The following is a 23,888-nucleotide window of genomic DNA, read 5'->3' as shown; positions in this document are numbered from 1 at the left end:
TGTTGGATAAACTTTTTTTTTTTTTTTTTAACTCCGTGTAATACCTTGCATACCAGGGAAAAGGTATTCAGATGTTTCCAGTGCTTGAGAGTATAGCTCTCATTGTCATCTGATTTGCTACATTAAATTCATATATGACCGTATTTGAGAAAAGGTTCATATTTCAGAGGCACCTAGATGTCTCCCAATATTTGTTTTCCCCGTCTTCCACGGTAATGGAATTCTCTCCAGCGACATGATTATCTAGAGTTAAAAACTACATTTCCCAAGCTCCCTTGCAGCTGTGTATGGCCATGTAGCCAAGTTCTGACCAATGAGAAGTGAGTGGAAGTGGTGCATACAACTTTCAGTTTATGCTTTTAGAGGGAGGGGCAAGATTTTCTTCCTATTTCCTCTTTCTGGCTAACTGGAATGGAAATATCGGGATAGCAAGAGCAACAGCTTAGGAAGGAGCAGCAGCAACATGGAAGGAGCCTGGGCCTTTGATATCAGTGAACTACCTGATGAGCTCTGGGTTGCTTATGCAGAGCTATTAAGTGTAAGAAAATTTAATTTCCACCAGGCGTAATCCCAGCACTTTGGGAGGTCAAGGCAGGTGAATCACTTGAGGTCAGGAGTTCGAGAACAGCCTGGCCAAAATGGTGAAAGCCCGTCTCTACTAAAACTACAAAAATTAGCCAGGCGTGGTGGCACACACCTGTAATCCCAGCTACTCGGGAGGCTGAGGCAGGGGAATCGCATGAACCTGGGAGGCCGAGGTTGCATTGAGCTGAGAGGATGCCAGTGAATTCCAGCCTGAGTGACAGAATGAGGCTCCATCTCCAAAAAGAAGAAAAAAGAAAAAAAAGAAAGAAAGAAAATTAAATTTCCATCTTGTGTAAGCCCCTTTAAACTGCTGTTTCAGGTCTTCACTATAGCAGTTAACCTACATCTTAGGAAATTAGGCTTCTATGAAAAAATGATTGAAAAATCATTGAACCAAGGTAAGTGCTTGTCCAGCATTGGATATTTGCCTTCTTTTTTTTTTTTTTTTCTGTGTCTGGGTACCCCAATATATTAATTTAATGTTTCTTTAATTGACTCTCCTTTTTAAGAACTTAAATTCATTAAGATGGAACTTGGTATTTCTCCCTTTAATGGAAAATTACCTATTTTCTATCATAACTAGAAAATACCGAGGCTTAAGACAACAGTGATTTGTTGTTTCCCACAGTTTCTGTGTGTCAATGTAATTTAATGCCATACTCTCCCATAGCCACGGGGAAATCTTCCTGGTACTCATACCTGCCCCCAACTTCTTTTCTGCATCTCCTCTCATCTTAAACTCAAGGTTGGGTTTCCAGTCTAAACACAGCACGTCAGAGCTTGAAGAAGTCTCAGAAATATTATTAGTTCAGAGTTTCTCAAAAGGTATAAAATGCATAATTTGACCCCATTTATACCCATGGAGTATAAATCATCAGTTGTGAGATATTGCAAGATTCCTTGTAAGGAGGATGTATGTATGGAATTAAATATTACAGATGATGACAATAAACATATTTAACAACTAGGGCAGCAGAAACATTGTCTGAAGATGGAGTAGGGTCCTGGAGGCCTCCGTAGTTGCTGAATTATGGGACTCTTGGTAAAGAGTGGTCCCGGAGAAGTGGCTGAATTTCCCATTCACCAACTGCTCTTGTTTGGATGTTTGTCTCCGCAAACCTCACATTGAAATTTGATCCCCAATGTTGGAGTAGAAACTAATGGGAAGTGTTTGGTTCATGATCCAGGAGTTGCCTGACGTCGTCCTCATGGTAATGAATGGGTTCTTGCTCTATTCGTTGCCACGAGAGCTGATTGTTTAAAAAAATTTGGCCATATCCTCTCTCTCTTGCTTCCCCTCTCACTCTGTGATCACCGCACACACGCTGGCTCTGCTTTGCCTTCCGCTATGGGTGGAAGCAGCCTGAAGCCCTCACCAGAAGACGCTGGTCCCATGCTTCTTGTACAGCCGGCAGGACTGTGAGCCAAATAACTATCTTTTATTACAAATTACCCAGCCACAGGTATTCGGTAATAACAACACTAAACAAACTAAAACACCAACCTCTATCAAAAGATGCTGTAACAGGCCAGGTGTAGTGGCTCACGCCTGTAATCCTAGCACTTTGGGAGGCTGAGACGGGTGGATCGCTTGAGGCCAGGAGTTTGAGACCAGCCTGGCCAACATGGTGAAACCCTGTCTCTACTAAAAATACAAAAACAAACAAACAAAAAAAACTAGGTAGACATGGTGGTGGGTGCCTGTAATTCCAGCTACTCAGGAACTGAGGCAGGAGAATCACTTGAATCCGGGAGACAGAGGTTGCAGTGAGCCAAGATTGCACCACTGCACTCCAGCCTGAGCAACCGAGTCAGACCCTGTCTCAAAAAAGAAAAAAAAGCCTCTAATAGCTCATAGGACCACACCTGTGTATGTGTGCTGAATTTCACCCTTAGGCATTGTCATTAAGAAGTTTCCTTCTTCCCAGGACAGGGGCTTCATCAGGGCTCGATGCAGAACATGCAGGTGAGGGGCAGTAGCACGGTAGACCTGGCAGAAGAGCTGATTATTAAATGTTTGGTAATTATGTGAGCTGATTATGAAACAGTCATTATTAATTGAATTATGCAAACTTAAAATGGAATATATTATATTTTTAAAAGAAGGTAATAGATACTCAAGGGCTCATCACATCCTAATTATTTCACTAGAGTTTACCATTATCTGTGCTATTGAGATTGTTTATGTCTATTTGTGTCTGTATGGTGAAAATACTATATGATGGTATAGTTTCGCACATCTCTTCCCAACTCCATGTTCAGTGACACTACCTTGGCTGGTTGTTTGCAATTGGCCATAGTGAATGCATTCATAGCACAGAAATCAGAAAACTCTACAAATCAGGTCTTTTTTTTCCTAAGAGCCAGCTGGTAAACATTTACCAGCACACTCCTGTGGGTGCATTTCCAAAGCTGAAGATCTGGGCTTGGGATGATGTCAGCAGGTGCCCAAGGGAGAGTGGGGGAAGTTTTTCAGGAACTCACTGATATCAAGAGGAATTCCATGTGGGTTGGGATCCCTGTGGAAGTCTCTGCCTCCCTTTGAGCAAAGGAGATGGAAAAGAAAGTTAGGTTGGAGTTCAGCTTGCTGTAGTGTTCATGTCTTGGATAATGGCATCCAGGGAACACCCTATGACTTTGGAGACTGACAGACATGAAGACCATAGAAAAGTAAGCCTCCTTCTGTGAGCCTTTTTTCAGTCTGTGTTTGGGGGATGATAACAATAGTACCTTCTGTGTAGCGTTGTTCAGGGTTGGTGATAATGTGCATGGAAGGCCTTTAGCACAGACCTTGCTTGGCACATGCTTAACCAGTGGAAGGCTTTTAGCATGATTAAATGGTTGTAAAGTGGAATGATCCTCAGAGTCCCTGAAAATGAGGCCTTGGACACTATCTGTGCCTCAGTTTCCCCATCTGGAAACCGGGACAAATGGTTGTATTGATCTTCTGAGGTATTTGGGACAATTCAATGAGTTGTGACACAGAGCAAGTGTTTAATAAGTAGTTGTTAGTATGAAAATTAGAGTTTTGCTGGGACAGTGGAGCTGGGACCAGGAAAAGCTGAGTGGAGAAAGGATATTCATCTCTGTCACCATCAAAACCGGGGCAAATCTGTTGGTTTCCTCTTGGCTGCAGTAGAAGGGAAGGTAGCTAGAATTGGACATTTTCTTCTAGGGAGGCAAGATAAGTGTGTCCAAGAGATCTTCGTGGGGAGTCTAAGAAGACCCATTATGGGCAGTGTTTTATGGGATGGTTCCAGGACTGAGTTAAACAGTCTCCCCAAGCTGGCATTTTCCTAAGATGATGCTATTCTCAGAATCTATTGTTCTAATGTTTGGGGATTCCAGAGTTCTGTGATTTTAAGTTTTCAATACTATGTGGATCCTTCCAGTTGGGAGTGGGGTGCAGCTTTAGGAAAGTAAGGAGCTGAGGAGGGAGAGACAGTCTCAACAACATCCACCTCCTCCTGGATGTTTTCATCAGGAGCCAAAAGGTAAAGCCAGTGCACGGTTTTGGTTGTTCCAGGTCCCAACGCAAAATAAATGTGTGGAGTCCTAGGAAACAAATTTTAGGGGCTTGAAGGTGGTACCTGGATCATTCTTCTCTTGGGGAGTGACATCATTTCCAAGAGGCTGAAGAAGAGATTTAGAGCCAATGAACAAGACATAGAGTTTATTGAAGACATATATATGGCAGTCCCAGAGTGGCCAGCTGGACAGGAAAACCACTAAGGTGTGTAAAAAGCATGTAGTTTATACAGGATTGTCACTTAGCAACCTCCACCTAGCAACCTCCATTTAACCCAAAACAAAGAGGCTTGATCCCTTGTATGGCCTGCATTACAACGAATGGGCCAAGGATTCAGATGTCCTTCATAGACACGGAGTGAATCTCTGGGTTGGCCACTCCCTTATTTCTTAGCTCAGAAATCCCAACTTACATTCTTCCTAGACCATTCTCAGGGTATGCTTGAGTTATTGCTGTCAAGTATGTCTTCCATACATAGGGCTGATGGTCTCTTTCCTTTGACTAAGAAAAATTATTCAAAACATGGCAATAAGGTAAAACTGATTATGGGATGTTTTAAAGTCAAGTTAAGCATATTTTTTAATAAGCCCACTTAAAGGTAATTTCACTCCAAAATGGAATGTCTCTTTGTTTGCACAATTAATTAGTGTCTAAGCCTTTTTAACTTTTCGCTTCAGAGGTACATGTACAGGATTTATTATATAGGTAAGTTGCATGTCATGGGGTTTGGTGCACAGATTATTTCATCAACCAGATAATAAGCATAGTACCCAAAAAGTAGTTTTTTGATCCTCCCTGTCCTACCACCTTTCACCCTCAAACAGGTCCCAGTGTCTGTTGTTCCCGTCTTTGTGTCCATACGTTCTCAATCCTTAGCTCCCACTTACAAGTGAAAACAAGAAGTATTTGGTGTTTTCTTCCTGTGTTACTTTGCTTGGGATAAAGGCCTCTAGTTTCATCTGTTGCTGCAAAGGACATGATCTCATTCTTTTTATGGCTTGTAGTGTTTCATGGTATATATATGCCACATTTTCTTTATTCAGTCTACCATTGATAAGCATTTAGGTTGATTCCATGTGTTTGCTATTGTGAATAGTGTTGCAATGAACCTACAGCACTATTTACGTATTTTTATGGTAGAATGATTTATATTCCTATGAGTATAGACCCAATAACGGGATTGCTGGGTCAAATGGTAATTCTGTTTTAGATTCTTTGAGAAACTGCCAAACTGCTTTCCACAATGGCTTAACTAATTTCCATTCCCACCAGCAGGTATAAGCTTTTCTCTACAACCTTGCCAGCATCTGTTGTTTTTTGACATTTTAATAATAGCCATTCTGGCCGGGCATGATGACTCATGCCTGTAATCCCAGCACTTTGGGAGGCCAAAGTGGGTGGACCATTTGAGGTCAGGAGTTCGAGACCAGCCTGGCCAACATGGTGAAACCCCACCTCTACTAAAACTACAAAAATTTGCTGGGCGTGGTAGCGGGTGCCTGTCATCCCAGCTACTCAGGAGGCTGAGGCTTGAATCTGGTAAGAGGAGGTTGCAGTAAGCCAGTCAAGATCATGCCACTGCACTCCAGCCTGGGTGCCATAGTGAGACTCTGTCTCAAACAATAATAGTAACAATAATAATAATAGCCATTCTGACCAGTGTGAGATAGTATCTCATTGTGATTTTCGTTTGCATTTCTCTAATGACTAGTGATGTTAATCATTTTTATATGCTTATTGGCCACATGTATGTCTTCTTTTAAAAAATATTCTTGTCCTTTTCCACTTTTTAATGGGGTTGTTTCTTTTCTTGTAAATGTGTTTAAGTTTCTTATAGATTCCGGACATTAGATCTTTCTCAGATGAATGATTTGCAAATATTTTCTCCCATTCTATAGGTTGTCTGTTTACTCTGCTGATAGTTTCTTTTGCAGTGCAGAATCCCATTAGTTTAATTAGGTCCCACTTGTTAATTTTTGTTTTGTTGCAATTGCTTTTGGCAGCTTCATCATGAAATCTTTGCCAGGTCCTATGTTCAGAATGGTGTTTGTTTCCTAGGTTATCTTCCAGGGGTTTTATAATTTGAGGCTTTACATTTAAGTCTGTGATCCATCTTGAGCTGATTTTTGTATATGGTATAAGAAAGGAGTCCAGTTTCAATCTTCTGCATTTGGATAGTCAGTTATCTCAGCACCATTTGTTGAATAGGGAGTCATTTCCCCATTGCTCGTTTTTGTTGTTTTTGTCAAAGGTCAGATGGCTGTCGACATGTGACATTATTTCTCGGCTCTATTCTGTTCTGTTTATTTATGTGTGTGTTTTTGTACCAGTACCATGTTGTTTTGGTAACTGTAGCCTTGTTGTATAGTTTGAAGTTTGATAATGTGATGCCTCCATCTTTGTTCTTTTTGCTTAGGATTGTCTTGGCTATTCAGGCTCTTTCCTGGTTTCACATGAATTTTGAAATAGTTTTTTCTAATTCTGTAAAGAATGTCATTGGTAGTTTGATACAAATAGCATTGAATCTGTACATTACTTTGGGCAGTGTGGTGTTTTTAACAATACTGATTCTTTCTATCCGTGAACATGGAATGTTTCTCTGTTGGTGTCATCTCTGATTTCTTTCAGCAGTATTTCATAATTCTCATTGTAGAGCTCTTTCACCTCTTTAATTAGCTGTATTCCTAGATATTTTATTCTTTTGTGACTATTGTGAACAGTATTGCATTCTTGATTTGGCTATCAGGTTAGATGTTGTTGGTGTATGGAAGTGCTACTTGTTTTATATGTTAATTTTGTATCCTGAAACTTTGCTGAAGTTGTTTATAAGATCAAGGAGCTTTTGAGCAGAGACTAGAGGGTTTTATACGTATAGAATCATATCTGCAAACAGGGATAATTTGACTTCCTCTTTTCCTAGGTGTATGCCTGTTTTTCCCTTTCTGCATGATTGCTTTGGCTAGGACTTCCAGTACTATGTTGAATAGGAGTGGTGAGAGTGAGAATCCTTGTCTTGTTCTGGTTCCCAAAGATAATACTTCCAGCTTTTGCCTGTTCAGAATGATGTTGACTGTGGGTTTGTCATGAATGACTCTTATTATTTTGATGTATGTTCCTTCAATGCCTAGTTTGTTGAGGGTTTTTAATATGAAGGGATGTTGAATTTTATGAAAAGCCTTTTTGCATCTATTGACAAGATCATATGGTTTTTGTTTTCAGTTCTGTTTATATGATGAATCACATTTACTGATTTGCATATGTTGAGCCAACTTTGTATCACAGAGATAAAGCCTACTTAATTGTGATGGACTAGCTTTTTAATAAGCTGCTGGATTCAGTTTGCTAGTATTTTGTTGAGGATTTTGGCATCTATGTTCAGCAAGGATATTGGCCTGGAGTTTTCTTTTTTGGATGTGTCTCTGCCAGGTTTGGGTATCAGAATGCTGCTGGCCTCATAGAATGAACTGGGGATGAGTCCTTCCTTCTCATTTTCTGGGAATAGTTTCAGTAGAAATGGTACCACCTCTTCCTTATACACCTGGTCGAATTCAGCTGTGAATCCATCTGGTCCTGGGCTTTTTCTGGTTGGTAGGATTCTATTACTGATTCCATTTCAGAACTTGTTATTGGTCTGGTCAGGGATTTAATTTCTTCCTGGTTCAATCTTGGGAGGTTGTATGTCTTCAGGAATTTACCCATTTCTTCCAGGTTTTCTAGATTGTGTGCATAGAGGTGTTCATAGTAGTCTCTGTGAAATTTTTTTGTATTTCAGTGTGTTCCATGGCAAAATTCCCTTTGTCATTATGGTTGTGTATATTTGGGGATCTTCTCTTTTTTTTTTTTCTTTATTATTCTTGCTAGCATTATTTATTCTTTCAAATAACCAATTGCTGGACTCATTGATCTTTGGTTCAAATATTGTGAAAAGTAGTGTGATGATTCCTCAAAGAACTAAAAGCAATTCCACTACTAAGTATATACTGCAAGGAATATAAATAATTCTACCATAAAGACACATGCATATGTATGTTCACTGCAGCACATTCACAATAGCAAATACATGGAATCAACCTAAATGCCCATCAATGGTAGACTGGATAAAGAAAATGTGGTACATATACACCATGGAATACTGTGCAACCATAAAAAAAGAGCAAGATCATGCCGTTTGCAGGAACATGGAGGAAGCTAGAGGCCATTATCCTTATCAAACTAATGCAGGAACAGAAAACTAAATACTACATGTTCTCACTTAGAAGTGGAGGCTGAATGATGAGAACACATGAATGCGTAGAGAGGAACAACAGACACTGGGGCCTACCTGAGGGTGGAGGGTGGGAGGAGGCAGAAGATCAGGAAAAATAACTCGTGGGTACTAGGCTTAATACTGTGGTAATGAAATGATTTGTACAACAAACCCACATGACATGAGTTTACCTGTATAACAAACCTGCACGTGTACCCCTGAATTTAAAATTAAGATAAATAAAATAAAATAACATTTCACAAACAATTTTAAAACAGAAAACATGTTCATTCCCTGGTAACTCCACCAGAAAAGAAAAAAAAAAGGAAAGAAAACATGGTTATATATACAAAGGAATATTATTCAGCCATAAAAAAGAATGAAATCCTATCATCTGCAGGAACATGGGTGGACCTGGAGGACATTATATTAAGTGAAATAAGCCAGGCACAGAAAGACAAATATCACACATTCTCACTCATAATAGGAGTTAAAAAGCTGATTTCATGAAAGTGGAAAGTAGAATGTTGGTTAGTAGAAGCTATAATCCCTAGCAAGCTTCAACAGGGGAGCCAATGCTTTCGGTCGGGGGTGGCACCATGTGTCTTCAAGATGAAATGTCTCTTGGGGACAAACATGTTACTTTCACCAAGTACATAAGCTTTCTACTTGTCACACTTAGGACTGAACATTGTACATCCTTCAGAAGTACATCCTACTCAGATCTTGGGACAGTGCGATCCCCCCATTTTTGGGATTTCCCTCATTTTTGGTTTGCACTGGGCTTGCTGCTGGGAGAACCAAATGTCTGGCAGCTCCTTGGTCCCTTCAGAAAAAATGCGCAGCTTCAGCCAGGCAGTGGCTCACGCCTGTAATCCCATCACTTTGGGAGGCCGAGGTGGGCAGATCACCTGAGGTGAAGAGTTCGCGACCAGCCTGGTCAACATGGCAAAATTCCGTCTCTACAAAAATACAAAAATTAGCCAGCTGTGGTGGTGTGTGCCCGGAGATACAGTGCAGTCTCTTGTCATCCACTCCTTCCTTATTAGAGAGGGTAGAACCAGCACTAGCTAACATCACCGGCCATACGGGGTAAGTCCGTCTTAACAATTTTTTTTTTTTTGAGATGGAGTTTTGCTCTTGTTGCCCCAGGCTGGAGTGCAATGACGCGATCTCAGCTCACCGCAACCTCTGCCTCCCGGATTCAAGCAATTCTCCTGCCTCAGCCTCCTGAGTAGCTGGGATTACAGGCACCTGCCACCAGACCCGGCTGATTCTGTATTTTTAGTAGGGATAGGGTTTCTCCATGTTGGCCAGGCTGGTCTCGAACTCCTGACCTCAGGTGATCAGCCTGCCTCGGCCTCCCAAAGTGCTGGGATTACAGGCCCATCTTAACCATTTCTAAGTGTGCAGTTCAGTAGTGTTAATTATATTTACAGTGTTGTGCAACCACTCTCCAGAACCCATTTCATCTTGAAAACTTAAAACCCATTCAATACCAACTCCTTATTCCCCCTGCTCTGAGCCCTTGGAAAATCATCACTCTGCTTTCCATCTCTATGAATTGGGCTACTCTAGGTATCTCATGTAAGTGGAATCATATAGTATCTGTCTTTTTGTGACTGATTATTTCACTAACATAACATCCTCAAGGTTCACCCATGTTGCAGCATGGATCAAAAATTCTTTTTTTAAGGCTAATATTTCCATTGTCTGTAGGTACCAAATTTTATCCGTTCATCTGCTGATTGTCACTTTGGTAACTTCCATCTTTTGGCTTTTGCAAATACTGCTGCTATGAACATGGGTGTGCCAAGATCTCCTTGAAATCCTGCTTTCAGTTTTTTTCAATATATACCAAGGAGTAGAATTGCTGCATCATATGGCAATTCGATTGTTAATTTTTTTTAAAACCGCCATATTATTTTCTAAGGTATTTTTATTTTTCTATATTTAAGGGGTACAAGTTCAGATTTCCTTCTTCTTTTTTGAGACAGGGTCTCACTGTGTTGAGGGCTGGAGTACAGTGGCTCGATCTCAGCTCACTGCAATCTCTGCCCCCGCTCACCCCCCGCCCCACACCGTGGGTTCAAGAGTTTCTCCTGCCTCAGCCTCCCGAGTAGCTGGTACTACAAGTGTGCGCCACCACACCTGGCTAATTTTTGTATTTTTAGTAAAGATGGGATTTCACTATGTTGGCCAGGCTGGTCTTGAACTCCTGACCTCAAGTTATCCATGAGCCTCGGCCTCTCAAAGTGCTGGGATTACAGGTGTAAGCCACTGAACTGAGTCACAAAGTGCAGATTTCTTATGTGAATATATTGCATCATGGCGAAGTCTAGCGTATTAGCACCCCAGCACCCAAATAGTAAGCACTGTATCCAATAGGTAACTTTTCAAGCTTCACCCCCTCCTACCCGCCCACCTTTCGACGTTTACAATCTCTGTTGTTCCACTCTGTATGTCCAAGGGTATCCATTGTTTAGCTCCCATTTATAACTGAGAACATGTGTTACTTGACTTTCTGGTTTGACTTCTTTCTCTTAGGGTAATGGTCTCCAGTTCCATCCATGTAGCTACAAAAGGCATGATTTCATTCTTTTTTATGGCTGAGTAGTATTCCATGTTATACATATACCACATTTTCTTTATCCAAACCTCTGTTGATGGGCTTAGATTGATTCCATAGCTTTGTTATTATCAATACTGCTACAATAAACATACAAGTGTAGGTATCCCTTTTATAAAATGATTTCTTTTTTTTTTTTTTTTTTTTTTTTTTTTTGGTGGAGTCTCGCTCTCTCACCCAAGCTGGAGTATGCAGTGGCATGATCTCGGCTCACTGCAACCTCTACCTCCCTGCCTCCCTGGTTCAAGTGATTCTCCTGCCTCACCCTCCCGAGCAGCTGGGACTACAGCCATGTGCCACCAAGCTGGGGTAATTTTTTGTATTTTTAGTAGAGACGGGGTTACATCATGTTGGCCAGGCTGTTCTCGAACTCCTGACCTCAGGCGATCCGCCCGCCTCGACATCCCAAAGTGCTGGGATTACAGGCATGAGCCACCACACCTGGCCTAAAATGATTTATTTCTTTTGCTATGAAGAAGCTCTTTTAGTTTAAGTTCCATTTGTCTATTTTTTGTTTTATTGCATTTGCTTTTGAGGACTTCATCATAAATTCTTTGCCTAGGCCAGTGTTCAAAAGAATTTTTCCTAGGTTTTCTTCTGAAATTTGTATAGTTTCAGGTCTTAGATTTAGGTCTTTAATCCATCTTCAGTTAATCTTTGTATATGGTGAGAGATACTGGTCCAGTTTCATTCTTCTGCATATGATTATCCAATCTTCCCAGAAATATTTATTGAATAGGATGTCCTTTCCCCAGTGTATATTGTTGTTGACTTTGTCAAAGATTAGTTGGTTGTAGGTAGGTGGTTTTATTTTGGGGTTTTCTGTTCGGTTCCATTGATATATGTGTCTATTTTTATGCCAGTACGATGCTGTTTTTGTTACTATATGCTTGAAGTATAATTGGAAGTCAGGTAATGTAATGCCTCCAGCTTTGTTCTTTTTGCTTAGAATTGCTTAAACTATTTGCGCTCTTTTCTGATTCTATATGAATTTTAGGATGGCTTTTTCTAATTCTGTGAAAAGTGACGTTGGCGTTTTGATAGAGATTGCATTGAGTCTATAGATTGCTTTGGACAGTATGTTCATGTGAATGATACTGATTCCTCAAATCCATGAGCATGGGATATTTTTCCATTTGTTTATGTCATCTACAATTTCTTTCATCAGTGTTTTGTAGCTCTCCTTATAGAGATCTTTCATCTCCCTGGTTAAATATATTCTTAGGTATTTTATTTTCTTGTAGCTATTGCAAATGGATTGCCTCCTTGATTTGGTCCTTGGCTAGATCGTTACTGGTGTGTGGAAATGCTACTAATTATTTTACGTTAATTTTGTATCCTAAAACTTTATGGAATTCACTTCTCAAATCTAAGAGTTGCTTTTAGAGTCCTTAGAGTTTTCTAGATATAAGATCATATCATCAGCCAACAGGGATAATTTGACTTCCTCTTTTCTAGTTTGAATGCCCTCCATTTGTTTCTCTTGCCTGACTCCTCTGGCTAGGACTTCCAGTACTGTGTTGAATAAGAGTGGTGAAAGTGGCATTCTTGTCTTGTTCTAGTTCTTAAAGGGAATGCTTTCAACTTTTTACCATTAAATGTTATGTTTGCTGTGGGCTTGTCATATGTAACCTTTATTATGTTGAGGTATGTTGCTTCTATGCCTAGTTTGTTGAGAATTTTTATCATGAAGAAATGCTGATTTTTATTGAACACTTTTTCTGCATCTATTGAGATGATCATGTGGTTTTGTCCTTCATTCTGTTGATGGAATGTATCACATTATGGATTTGCATATGTTAAACCATCCTTGGATCCCCAGGTTAAATCCGACCCAATCGTGGTGTATGATCTATTTGATGTGCTGTTGGATTTGATTTGCTAGTATTTTGCTGAGGCTTTTTGTATCTATGTGATTCAGGGATATTGATCTATAGTTTTGTTTTTTGTTGTGTTCTTGCCAGATTTTGTTATCAGGATGATACTGGCCTCGTAGAATCAGTTAGGGAGAATTCCTCCTCCTCAATTTTTTGGAATAGTTTCACAAGGAGTGGTATTAGTTCTTCTCTGTATGCATGGCAGGATTCATCTGTGAATCTACCTGGTCCTGGAATTTATTTTGTTGAAAGACTTTTTTTTTGAGATGGAGTTTCACTCTGTCATCCAAGCTGGAGTGCAGTGGCATGATCTCGATTCACTGCAACCTCCACCTCCTGGGTTCAAACGATTCTGCTGCCTCAGCCTCCCGAGTAGTTGGGATTACAGGCGTGTGCCACCACCCCCAGCTAATTTTTGTATTTTTAGTAGAGATGGAGTTTCACTGTGTTGACTAGGCTGGTCTCAAACTCCTGACTCAAGTGGTCCGCCCACCTCAGCCTCCCAAAGTGCTGGGATTACAGGCATGAGCCACCACACCCGGCCTTCTTGGGAGACTTAATTACTGATTCAGTCTTGTTATTCATTATTGATCTGTTCAAGAGTTCCACTTCCTGGTTCAATCTTGATAGATTATAACTGTCCAGGAATTTATGTATTTCCTCTAGGTTTTCTAGTTTGTGAGGGTATAGCTGTTCATAATAGTTTCTCATGATGTTTTGTGTTTCTATTCAGTCAGTTGTAATGTCCCATTCTTCATTCCTGATTGTTTTTATTTTCATTTTCTCTTCTTTTCTGGGTTAGTCTAGCTACTGGTTTATAAATTTTGTTTAACATTTTGAAGAACCAAGATTTGTTTTGTTGATCTTTTTTATTGTTTTTTGTGGTTTCTATTTCATTTATTTCTGCTCTGCTCTTTGTTATTTGTTTGGCTAACTTTGGGTTTGTTCTTTTTCTAATTCCTTGAGGTGTGACATTGGTTGTTAATTTGTGATCTTTCTACTGTTTTTTGAGATGGAGTCTCACTCTGTCACCCAGGCAGGAGTGCAGTGGCACGATCTTGGCTCACCGCAACCTCTGCCTCCTGGGTTCAAGTCATTCTCCCACCTCAGCCTCCCGAGTAGCTGAGATTACAGGGATGCACCAACAAGCCTTGCTAATTTTTGTATTTTTTAGTAGAGACAGTGTTTCTTCATACTGGCTAGGCTGGCCTCAAACTCCTGACCTCAAGTGATCCACCCGCCTCAGCCTCCCAAAGTGCTGGGATTACAGTGGTGAGCCACCATGCCTGGCCCTTTCTACTTTTTTGATGTAGGCACAGTGCTATAAACTTCCCTATTAGTACTGCTTTTGCTGTATCCCACAGGCTTTTGTATGTTGTGTTTTCATTTTTATTCATTTCAAATTTTTTTCTAATTTCCACCTTAATTTCTTTGTTGACCTGGTGATCTTTCAGGAGCATGCTGTTTAATTCCCATGTATTTATACCATTTCAAAGTTCCTCCTAGTATTGATGGAATGGAATCCTTTTCTAGCTTTATCCACTGTGGTCTGAGATGATACTTAACATGATTTTTAAAAAATTTGTTAAGACATGTTTCGTGGATTAATATATGGTCTATCTTGGAGAATATACCATGTGCTGATGAAAATAATGTATATTCTGTAGTTGTTGGGTAAAATGTTTTATAAGTGTCTGTTGAGTTCATTGGGTTAAAGTCCAATTTAAGACTGCGTTTGTCGTTTTTGCATCACTCTAAAGGAACATCCAAGGCTGGGTAATTTATAAAGAAAAGTGAGGCCGGGCGCGGTGGCTCATAGGCCGGGCGCGGTGGCTCAAGCCTGTAATCCCAGCACTTTGGGAGGCCGAGATGGGCGAATCATGAGGTCAGGAGATCGAGACCATCCTGGCTAACACGGTGAAACCCCGTCTCTACTAAAAAATACAAAAAACTAGCCGGGCGTGGTGGCGGGCGCCTGTAGTCCCAGCTACTCAAGAGGCTGAGGCAGGAGAATGGCGTGAACCCGGGAGGCGGAGCTTGCAGCGAGCTGAGATCCGGCCACTGCACTCCAGCCTGGGCAACAGAGCAAGACTCCGTCTCAAAAAAAAAAAAAAAAAAGAAAAGAAAAGTGGTTTAGTCAGCTCACAGTTCTGCAGGAAGAACATGAAGCATGGCACTGGCATCTACTACTGATATGTGTCTCAGGAAGCTTACAATCATGGTGGAAGGCAATGGAGGAGCCAGTGTATCACATTGGCAAGAGATGGAAGGGGGTGGTCCCAGACTCTTTTAAACAACCAGATCTCATTTAAACTGAGTGAGAACTCACCCATCACCAAGGGGATGGCACTGAGCCATTCATGAGGGATCTGCCCCTATGATCTGATACCTCCCTCTAGGCCCTACGTCCAACATTGGGGATCACATGTCAACATAAGATATGGAGGGGACACACATCCAAAGCATATGAAACTCTAATGATTCTTTGCTAATTTTGTCTCTCAGTGATCTGTCTAGTGTATGAGTGGGATGTTGAAGTTTCCCACTATTATTGTATTCTGTCTATCTCATTCTTTAGGTCTAGTTATGTTTGTTTGTAAATTTAGGGGCTGTGATGTTGGGTGCATATATATTCAGCATTGTTATATTCTCTTGCTAAATTGATCCCTTTATCATTATATAATGACCTTCTTTGTTTTGTATTTATTTTTAATGTTTTTGATTTAAAATCTGTTTTAACTGGTTTAAGATATAGCTATTCCTGCTTGTTTGGTCTTTGTTTGCATGGAATATCTTTTTCAATCTATGTACTTTCAGTCTATATGTGTCTTTACAGGTAAAGTTGATTTCTTATAGGCAGCATATAGTTGCATTGTGTGTGTGTGTGTGTGTGTGTGTGTTTTGAGATAGAGTTTTGCTCTTGTCACCCAGGCTGGAGTGCAATGGCATGATCTTGATTCACTGCAACCTCTGCCTCCCAGGTTCAAGTGATTCTCCTGCCTCAGCCTCCCCAGTACCTGGGACTACAAGCATATGCCATCACGCCCAGCTAATTTTTGTATTTTTAGTAGAGATAAGGTTTCTCCGTGTTGGTCAGGCTGGTCTCAAGCTCCCAACCTCAGATGATTCACTCGCCTCAGCCTCCCAAAGTGCTGGGCATCATGCTGTTTATTCTGCCAATACATATCTTGTAAGTGGAGCTTTTAATCCATTTATTCAAGGTTAATATTGATATGCTAGGCTTTATTCTTGTCATATTGTTAATTGTTTTAAGTTGTTTTATATGATAAGTTCTTTCTTTTTCTCTTTTTGTCATTGTGGTTTGATGAGATTCTGCCATGTTGCCATTTGATTCTTTTCCTCATTTATGAGGTTGTTTTTATAAGAAATGTGAGTTTTATTTTTCTATATGTTTTCATAATGCTGAGTGTTGACCTTTCATTTCCATGTTTAAGACCCATTTGAGCATCTCCCATAGGAACAGGCTAGTGTTGACAAGTTCACTCACCATTTGCTTGTCTGGAAAACATTTTATTTCTCCTTCATTTATGAAGCTTATTCTGGCAGAATATAAGATCTCTGACTGACAGTACTTTTCTTTCAGCGGTTTGAAATGCCATTCTGTTCTCTTCTGGCCTGTAAGATTTCCACTGAAAAGTTTGCTGTTAGTCTGATGAGTTTTCTTAATAGGTAACTAGATGCTTTTCTCTTGCTAATTTCAAAATTCTTTCTTTCTTCTTGACTTTAGACTTTCTAAATATACTATTATGTGAAGTTCTTTTTGCAATGTATTTGCTGGGGCTCTGCATCTGGATGTCTAACTCTCTTGCTAGATGTGGAAATTTTCATCAATTACTTCCTAAAATTAGGTGTTCTAATTTTGTAAAATCTCTCTTCCCCCTTGGAAATACCAAAAATGCATAAGTTTGGTCACACTATGTAGTCCCAGATATCTCAAAGTCTTTGTCTATTCTTGTTTATTCATTTTTCCTTATTTCATCAGACTGGATATTTCAAAAGACCTGTCTTCAAGTTCTTAGATTCTTTTTTCAAATTTTAGAGATAGGGTTTCACTATGTTGCCCAGACTGGCCTTGAACTCTTCCCTCAAGGAATCCACCTACCTTGGCCACCCAAAGTGCTGGGATTACAGCATGAACCACCTCACCCAGCCATGTTCTGAGGTTCTTTCTTCTGCTTGGTCCGGTCTACTATTGAAGCTTTTGAATATATTCTGTATTCCCTTCATTGAATTTTTTTAGTTCAAGAGTTTCTGCTTGGTTTTTTATTTTTATTTTTTAAAGTATCTATCTCCTTGTTAAATTTATCATTCATTTCCTGGACTGATTTTCTAATTATTTGTATTGATTTTTCAAATTTCTCTTGCATCTTGTAGGGCTTTATAAAATCAATATTTTGAATTATGTATCTGGCATATTGAGGAATTCTTTTTGATTGGAATCTGTTGCTGGACAATTGTTGTAGTCCTTTGATGATGTCTCATTTTTCTCCTTTTTCATGTTTCCTATGTCTTTTCATTGGTATCTGCAAATCTTGTGTAGCAGTAGCTTGTTCAAATTTTTTAAAATTGTTTTTGTAGGAGAAAATATTTTTCCTGAAAAATGTATGTATGTTGTTAGTTGAGTAGGATACTTTGGCTTTCATTCTGGGTGCCTATGGTAGTGTGATCTTAGTATGACTTCATGGGCAGTACCCAGGGTCACTGGTATCTTTGATTTCCTTGGTAGCTTAGAGTAAAGTTATTACTTGAGATTGTGGAAAAATTTAGCTGGGTATTGGATGCCACCTGAGCCCATCTTTGGGCCCTGGTGGTGGCAGCAGCTTGGAGAGTGTGCCTGAGCCCCAGAGCAGCCTACACTGGCTTTGGTATTAGTGAGTCCTGGGAGGCTGATTCTTGAGCTTCCTAGTGGCTTGGTGAGAGGGTAGTCATGGGAGTTGGGGGACAGGGATGTGGGGAAGTTCTCAGGCCCCTGGGAAGCACATCTTGGTGTGATATGGGTGATGGCAGTGGTGGTGGTAGAACAATCCACTAGGACCCAGGCAGTCCATGTTGGTGTTGCTGATAGATGCAATGGGTTCGGTGGGCTACTCCCCAGTCCCACAGCATCCTGTAGAAGGGTGGTGGTATTGTCCTAAGTATGCTTAGGAGAGTTTGTTCTCCCCTGTCCCTCCCCGATCTGGGTGGTGGCTACAGTGGCATCAACTCACACTTGGCAAAAAGGGGGACAGAGCCCAACATTAAACTCTCATAGTTGTGCAAGCTGTGGGCTTGTGACTCAAGAGGGCAGGACCCTTTCAGGTAAGCAGTATGGACAAGAAATTGTGGGGAGCGGGGTCCACTCAAGTCTCCCTGTCACAACAGCCCATAGCAGGGTCAGGGGAATTGTCCTAGGTGCATGTAAAGGAGCTTTGTTTCCCTGTCCCTCCTTGGCCAAGTGGTGGCTGCAACCAGGTCAACTCAAACTGGGCCTGAGGGCAGGGCACAGCACAATATTGAACTCTCGAAATGGTTTCTTGGGCCTGCAACCAGGATAAGAAGCTGCAGGGAGTGTGGTTCACTCACATCTCAGTCTCAACAGCAGGCCACAGCAAGGCAAAAAGGACCCTCCCATGGGTGCCTGGGAGTGCTGGGTCTCCTCTATACCTACCTGAAGCAGTAGAGGGGCAGCAACCATTTCTGTAGATCTCCAGTATCTAGGTTCTCAAAATGGCATCCAGCTGAGGCTGCTCTAGGCTCAGATGGGATTCCATGTGGGTTCCATTTTCCAGGGCAATGTCTCTGCACAATCTTTAGGGAGCTCCATATGTCAGGCCCAAGACCCAAGTGGGCTGAGAGTTTCTACCATAGCCAAGATCATAAATGCCCATTTCAAAGTGTGGAGCCCTGGGAGTTTCTCTCTTATAATTTCCCCACATCCAGGAGCCACTCTCAGCTTTCAGTCAATCCCCTTTCCTTACTTACTTCTGGTGCTTCCCATCTCTTCTCTGTTGAATCCCATCTCTTCTCTGATGAATCCAAGCATTCTCTCCTAGACAATCTGTTTAAAATGGAGTTCCTCTCCACGAAGAAGGCCATGCTACCTGCATCTGGTCAGCCATCTTGATCACCTTTCTACATTTAAGGAGACACAGCATGTAAAAAAAATTAGTTCCCTTAGGAATTGTTATTTACCTAGCCCTCCCAGTCAAGAAGTGGTCTGCATTTTAAAGGATTTTAATAAGATGAAAAATATTCTAAAATAAATTTGCAGTGACCCCACCTCCCATTCTTCCTGCGATAAAGAAGACCAAAGCTATGTGTTTTCTTTTTTCTTTTCTTTTGGAAATCCCTTTCTTCTAACTCCCTTCAGAAGCTGCTGCTTTTTTTTCACTCCCCAGTGAATTCAGGGAATTAGGTTGTTACAAATGTTTTCCTCAGAGTTAATAGTTTTTATTCACGGGATGCTTGCTCCAATAGAAGCTACTCAAATATTACCAGAAGAAACTCTTCATCAGTGCACTTGGCGGCTGACATCTTTTTCCTCTTAAAAAATAAAAATAATAAAAAAATAAAAATAAATAAGTTGTTTGGGCATGGTGGCTCGTCCCCGTAATCCCAACACTTTGGGTGGCTGGGGTGGGCAGATCACCTGAGGTCAGGAGTTCAAGACCAGCCTGGCCAACATGGCGAAACACTGTCTCTACAAAAGTACAAAAATTAGCCGGGCATGATGGTGGGTGCCTGTAATCCCAGCTGCTCAGGAGGCTGAGGCAGGAGAATTGCTTGAACCCAGGAAGCGGAGTTTGCAGTGGGCCGAGATCGCGCCATTGCACTCAGCCTGGGCGACAGAGCAAGGCTCTGTCTCACAAAAAAAAAAAAAAAGTTGTTCATCCCTGTCATCTATCCAACTTCTTTCCCATCTCTGGACTCTAAGTCTTGCCATTTTCCTGGTAGGGAGGAACTTCATGGCCATGGATGTGAGCTGCCCAAATACTCAGAAAAAAAGAATCTTGACTTTCTTCTCTTCTTTGACCTTCCTCACTCTGTTTCAGCCAACATTCCCACAGCCCCACCCTAATCCTTGTCATCACTCTGAAATGTGAAACACAGACATTTCACTCTCTGACCACAACCCCTATTACCCCAACTCACCCACTACTTCATTGCCAGTGGCCTGAGGGGTATGCTGGTCAACTAGGTCTTTGGTTAAGGTTCCAAAGAGTGCAAACACTACAGAAGGTCAAGTCTCCCTCCTATTAAAAGACTTTTTTTCTAACATTTTGAAATCTTTTGTTACATGTTTACACGGAAGTATTTGAAGAAACACAAGAGATTACAAGCAGTTTTTCTAACGTTTCATAAAGAAAAACAGGTGGAGCCTGGCAGTCCAAAGTAGTGATTAACAGCATGAAATTTACATTCACAGCCAGGTGTGGTAGCTCACACCTATAATCCCAGCACTTTGGGAGGCTGAGGTGGGCGGATCACCTGAGGTCAAGAGATCCAGCCTGACAAACATGGTGAAATCCCATCTCTACTAAAAATACAAAAATTAGCTGGGCATGGTGGCTGTAATCCCAGCTACTCGGGAGGCTGAGGCTGGAGAATCACTTGAACCCAGGAGGGAGAGGTTGCAGTGACCCAAGATTGCGCCATTGCACTCCAGCCTGGGCAACAAGAACAATAGAGCAAAACTCCATCTCAAAAAGAAAAAAAGAATGAAAGAAAAGAAAGAAGAAAGAAAGAGAGAAAGAGAGAGAGAGAAAGAAAAGAAAAAGAAAGGAAGGAAGGAAGGAACGAAGGAAGGAAGGAAAGAGAGAGAGAGAAAGAAAGAACGAAATTTACAGTCACACAAGACCATACTAAGACTCTACCCTCATTAGCTGTGAAATGCAGAAGCAAGTCACTTACAACCGACTTTGGGGGCCTTACCTAACTCATTTGCAAAATGGAGATGATAAAGCCAACCTCACAGTCTTGCAATGAGGAATTTAATTAAGATAATGCTCATAAAATCTTCCCACAGTTCTGGGGTGTTTTTCAAGCAGATAAATGGAGCTGGGCTAGGACTGTTTTAATCCAAACACAGATGAGCACAGGAAAATATCAGACATTCACACGTATGCAACATGGCCCACAAGCCTGCATACAGATACCTGAATGCACACGTGAAAACATCCACATACTTATATGTAGTCACTCAGTTGTGAATGCGTCCACACAAATATGAATATGCAGCATACATCTTGTTTCACACAGAAATGCACATCGTAGACACCCCTAAATCATGTGTGTACACATGCTATATGCAGAGACAGACAAAAAGATTGGCAAGCATTGAGAAACAGTGGCACACCCCATCAGGCACACACACACATGTGCATGTGTAGACATAAGTTGGAATGGATACCAAGGAAAAAGCCCTAGAAGGGCCCCAAGATAGGAATCAGCTGAGTCTCACTGGCTATTAAAATGCTGGTCAGTCACTCCTGTCCCAAGCCCACTGAGTGCCCCATTACCCGCTCCTCCGGATTATCCCCTAAGTTCCTCCTGGTGCCTCCACTGTGATTCTGGCATGACCTTGTAAACAGGATCCTGCTCCAACAATACGAATGACTGATGTCTGCTATGAATGATCTACCTCTGTCATACACGGAGCCATGTCATCCACCCCGTTTTACCTATTCAGACTATCATCCCTGCTGTGAGACCCCTAGATACCTAAACACATTCCCCCTCTTCCTCCAGCCAAGGTCCACGAGGAGATTGACAGAGTGATCAGCAAGAACCGGCAGCCCAAGTTTGAGGACAGGGTCAAGATGCCCTACATGGAGGCAGTGATCCACGAGATCCAAAGATTTGGAGACGTGATCCCCATGAGTTTGGCCCACAGGGTCAACAAGGACACCAAGTTTCGGAATTTCTTCCTCCCTAAGGTACTGTCCCCCCACCCCCCAGACTACAGGGACTTCCAGCCTCTGTCTGTGTCCCCAGCATACCACCCCCATTAGAAGCTTTCTAGACCCTGTCCCACTCCCTCAATCAGTCAAAAAGGACTTCCCCCACCACCACATCCGTTCCACCTTCCCACTTAGAGACTCCTGAGTCCTGCATCTCCCCAGACTCTTTGCGTCGTAAGAATCAACCCCATGTTCCCAAATTTCCTGTCTTAAGAAATAGGAGCCCCCTTTCCATTAGGCCTTTTGCCTTAGGGACACAAATCTCAGGTCCCCCAAACACCCTGCCTAGCAGGACATGGACCCCATGTCTCTCAAACTTCCTGTTTCAGAGACATGAACCTTCTATCCCCAAAATTCCTTCCTCAGAGGACCCCAACTCCTCCATGCCTGTCATTTCTGCTTATGTGGGACACCCTAGTTCTCCCTCCAGCCCCTGTGTACTTTCACCAATCCCCAACCTGCCTCATCACACACACCTTCCTCCTCCCTCCCAGGGCACTGAAGTGTTCCCTATGCTGGGCTCTGTGCTGAAAGACCCCAGGTTCTTCTCCAACCCCCAGGACTTCAATCCCCAGCACTTCCTGGATGAGAAGGGGCAGTTTAAGAAGAGTGATGCTGGCCGGGCGCGGTGGCTCAAGCCTGTAATCCCAGCACTTTGGGAGGCCGAGACGGGCGGATCACGAGGTCAGGAGATCGAGACCATCCTGGCTAACACGGTGAAACCCCGTCTCTACTAAAAATACAAAAAAAAAACTAGCCGGGTGAGGTGGCGGGTGCCTGTAGTCCCAGCTACTCCGGAGGCTGAGGCAGGAGAATGGCGTAAACCCGGGAGGCGGAGCTTGCAGTGAGCTGAGATCTGGCCACTGCACTCCAGCTCGGGCGACAGAGCAAGACTCCGTCTCAAAAAAAAAAAAAAAAAAAAAAGAAGAGTGATGCTTTTGTGCCCTTTTCCATCGGTAAGAGACCACCGTTTGCCGCCAGGCCACTGTTCATACCAGCAGGGGCGTCTCTCACCCAGCTCCCCTCTCTGCAGTGTAGTCTTCTATTTCTCCAGCTTGGAAGTTCCTTTTAGATTCTACCTTTGAGCCACCAGCTGATACTCCCTTAAGTACCAAGAACCCAATACCTGCGCCCAGGCAAAAGGGAAGGAAACATCTTTCCCCATAGATGTATTTGTCTAGGGTCACACAGCAGATTCTTCAGATCCCTGAAAAGGAGATAACAGCACAGCACAGCAGTCATATTTGCAAGTGTGTCTGGCAGGTAGGGGCATCTAAACCTCCCATTGCTACACCTGGCATGGATCACCCATCTCTGATGGATGCGTGACATTATGCCTTTTTCAAAACCCGTAGAAATGTACAACACAGAGTAAACCCTAATGTAAACTATGAACTTTGGTTAGTAATAATATATCAATATTGGTTCACCATTGTTACATCTCTTATAGAAGGAAACTGAGGCTCAGGGAGGATCAGAGTCTCCTCTGAAAGTATCTGAGTCCATAATATTCCATGCCTCCTCCCTGGGAGAGCCGCAGCTGGAGGTCGTTAGTGGGGCGAGGCTGCACTGAGAGTGGGCTTCACCTCCACCCCTCCCGCCTCTCCTCCTCAGGAAAGCGGAACTGTTTCAGAGAAGGCCTGGCCAGAATGGAGCTCTTTCTCTTCCTCACCACCATCATGCAGAACTTCCGCTTCAAGTCCCCCCTGTCGCCTAAGGACATCGATGTGTCCCCTAAACACGTGGGCTTTGCCACCATCCCACGAAACTACACTATGAGCTTCCTGCCCCGCTGAGGGAGGGCTGTGCTGGTGCACGGCTGGTGGGTGGGGCCCGGGAAAGGGCGGGGGCAGGGGCGGGGCTAAGAATGGGGGCAGGATAAGGGGAAAGGAAGGGGCGACGTGGTTAGAGGGAAGAGAAGAAACAGAAGGGGTTCCGTTGACTTTGATGATGTCTTTCAGAGCTGGGATGAGAGGAAGGGAAACCTTACAGTATGCTATGAAGAGTAGTAATAATAGCAGCTCTTATTTTCTGAACAAGTACCTCCATGTCAGCTTTGTTC

At 42.2% G+C, this 23,888-nt stretch overlaps 1 protein-coding gene across 1 annotated transcript; it reads left to right on the top strand.

Moving 5' to 3' along the window:
* The first annotated feature begins 888 nt into the window (after positions 1–888).
* On the top strand, positions 889–23,622 carry LOC111554028 (cytochrome P450 2A13-like). The gene is made up of 6 exons (XM_023229278.1): positions 889–983; positions 21,615–21,802; positions 22,321–22,424; positions 22,489–22,498; positions 22,755–22,782; positions 23,441–23,622. Exons 1-6 carry the CDS (start codon positions 959–961, stop codon positions 23,620–23,622), a joined length of 537 nt encoding a protein of 178 aa, XP_023085046.1. The 5' UTR covers positions 889–958.
* The last annotated feature ends 266 nt before the right edge of the window (positions 23,623–23,888 follow it).

The sequence above is a fragment of the Piliocolobus tephrosceles genome, chromosome 21 (assembly GCF_002776525.5).
Source record: "Piliocolobus tephrosceles isolate RC106 chromosome 21, ASM277652v3, whole genome shotgun sequence".
NCBI classification, from domain to species: Eukaryota; Metazoa; Chordata; class Mammalia; order Primates; family Cercopithecidae; genus Piliocolobus; species Piliocolobus tephrosceles.
This window is presented reverse-complemented; position numbering and strand designations above follow the sequence as displayed.

Coding starts and splice junctions, on each gene's coding strand:
- LOC111554028 (XM_023229278.1), top strand. CDS start 959: ATGATTGAAAAATCATTGAACCAAG. Junction 984..21,614: donor TGAAAAATCATTGAACCAAG/GTAAGTGCTTGT, acceptor CTCTTCCTCCAG/CCAAGGTCCACGAGGAGATT. Junction 22,783..23,440: donor TTTTGTGCCCTTTTCCATCG/GTAAGAGACCAC, acceptor TCTCCTCCTCAG/GAAAGCGGAACTGTTTCAGA.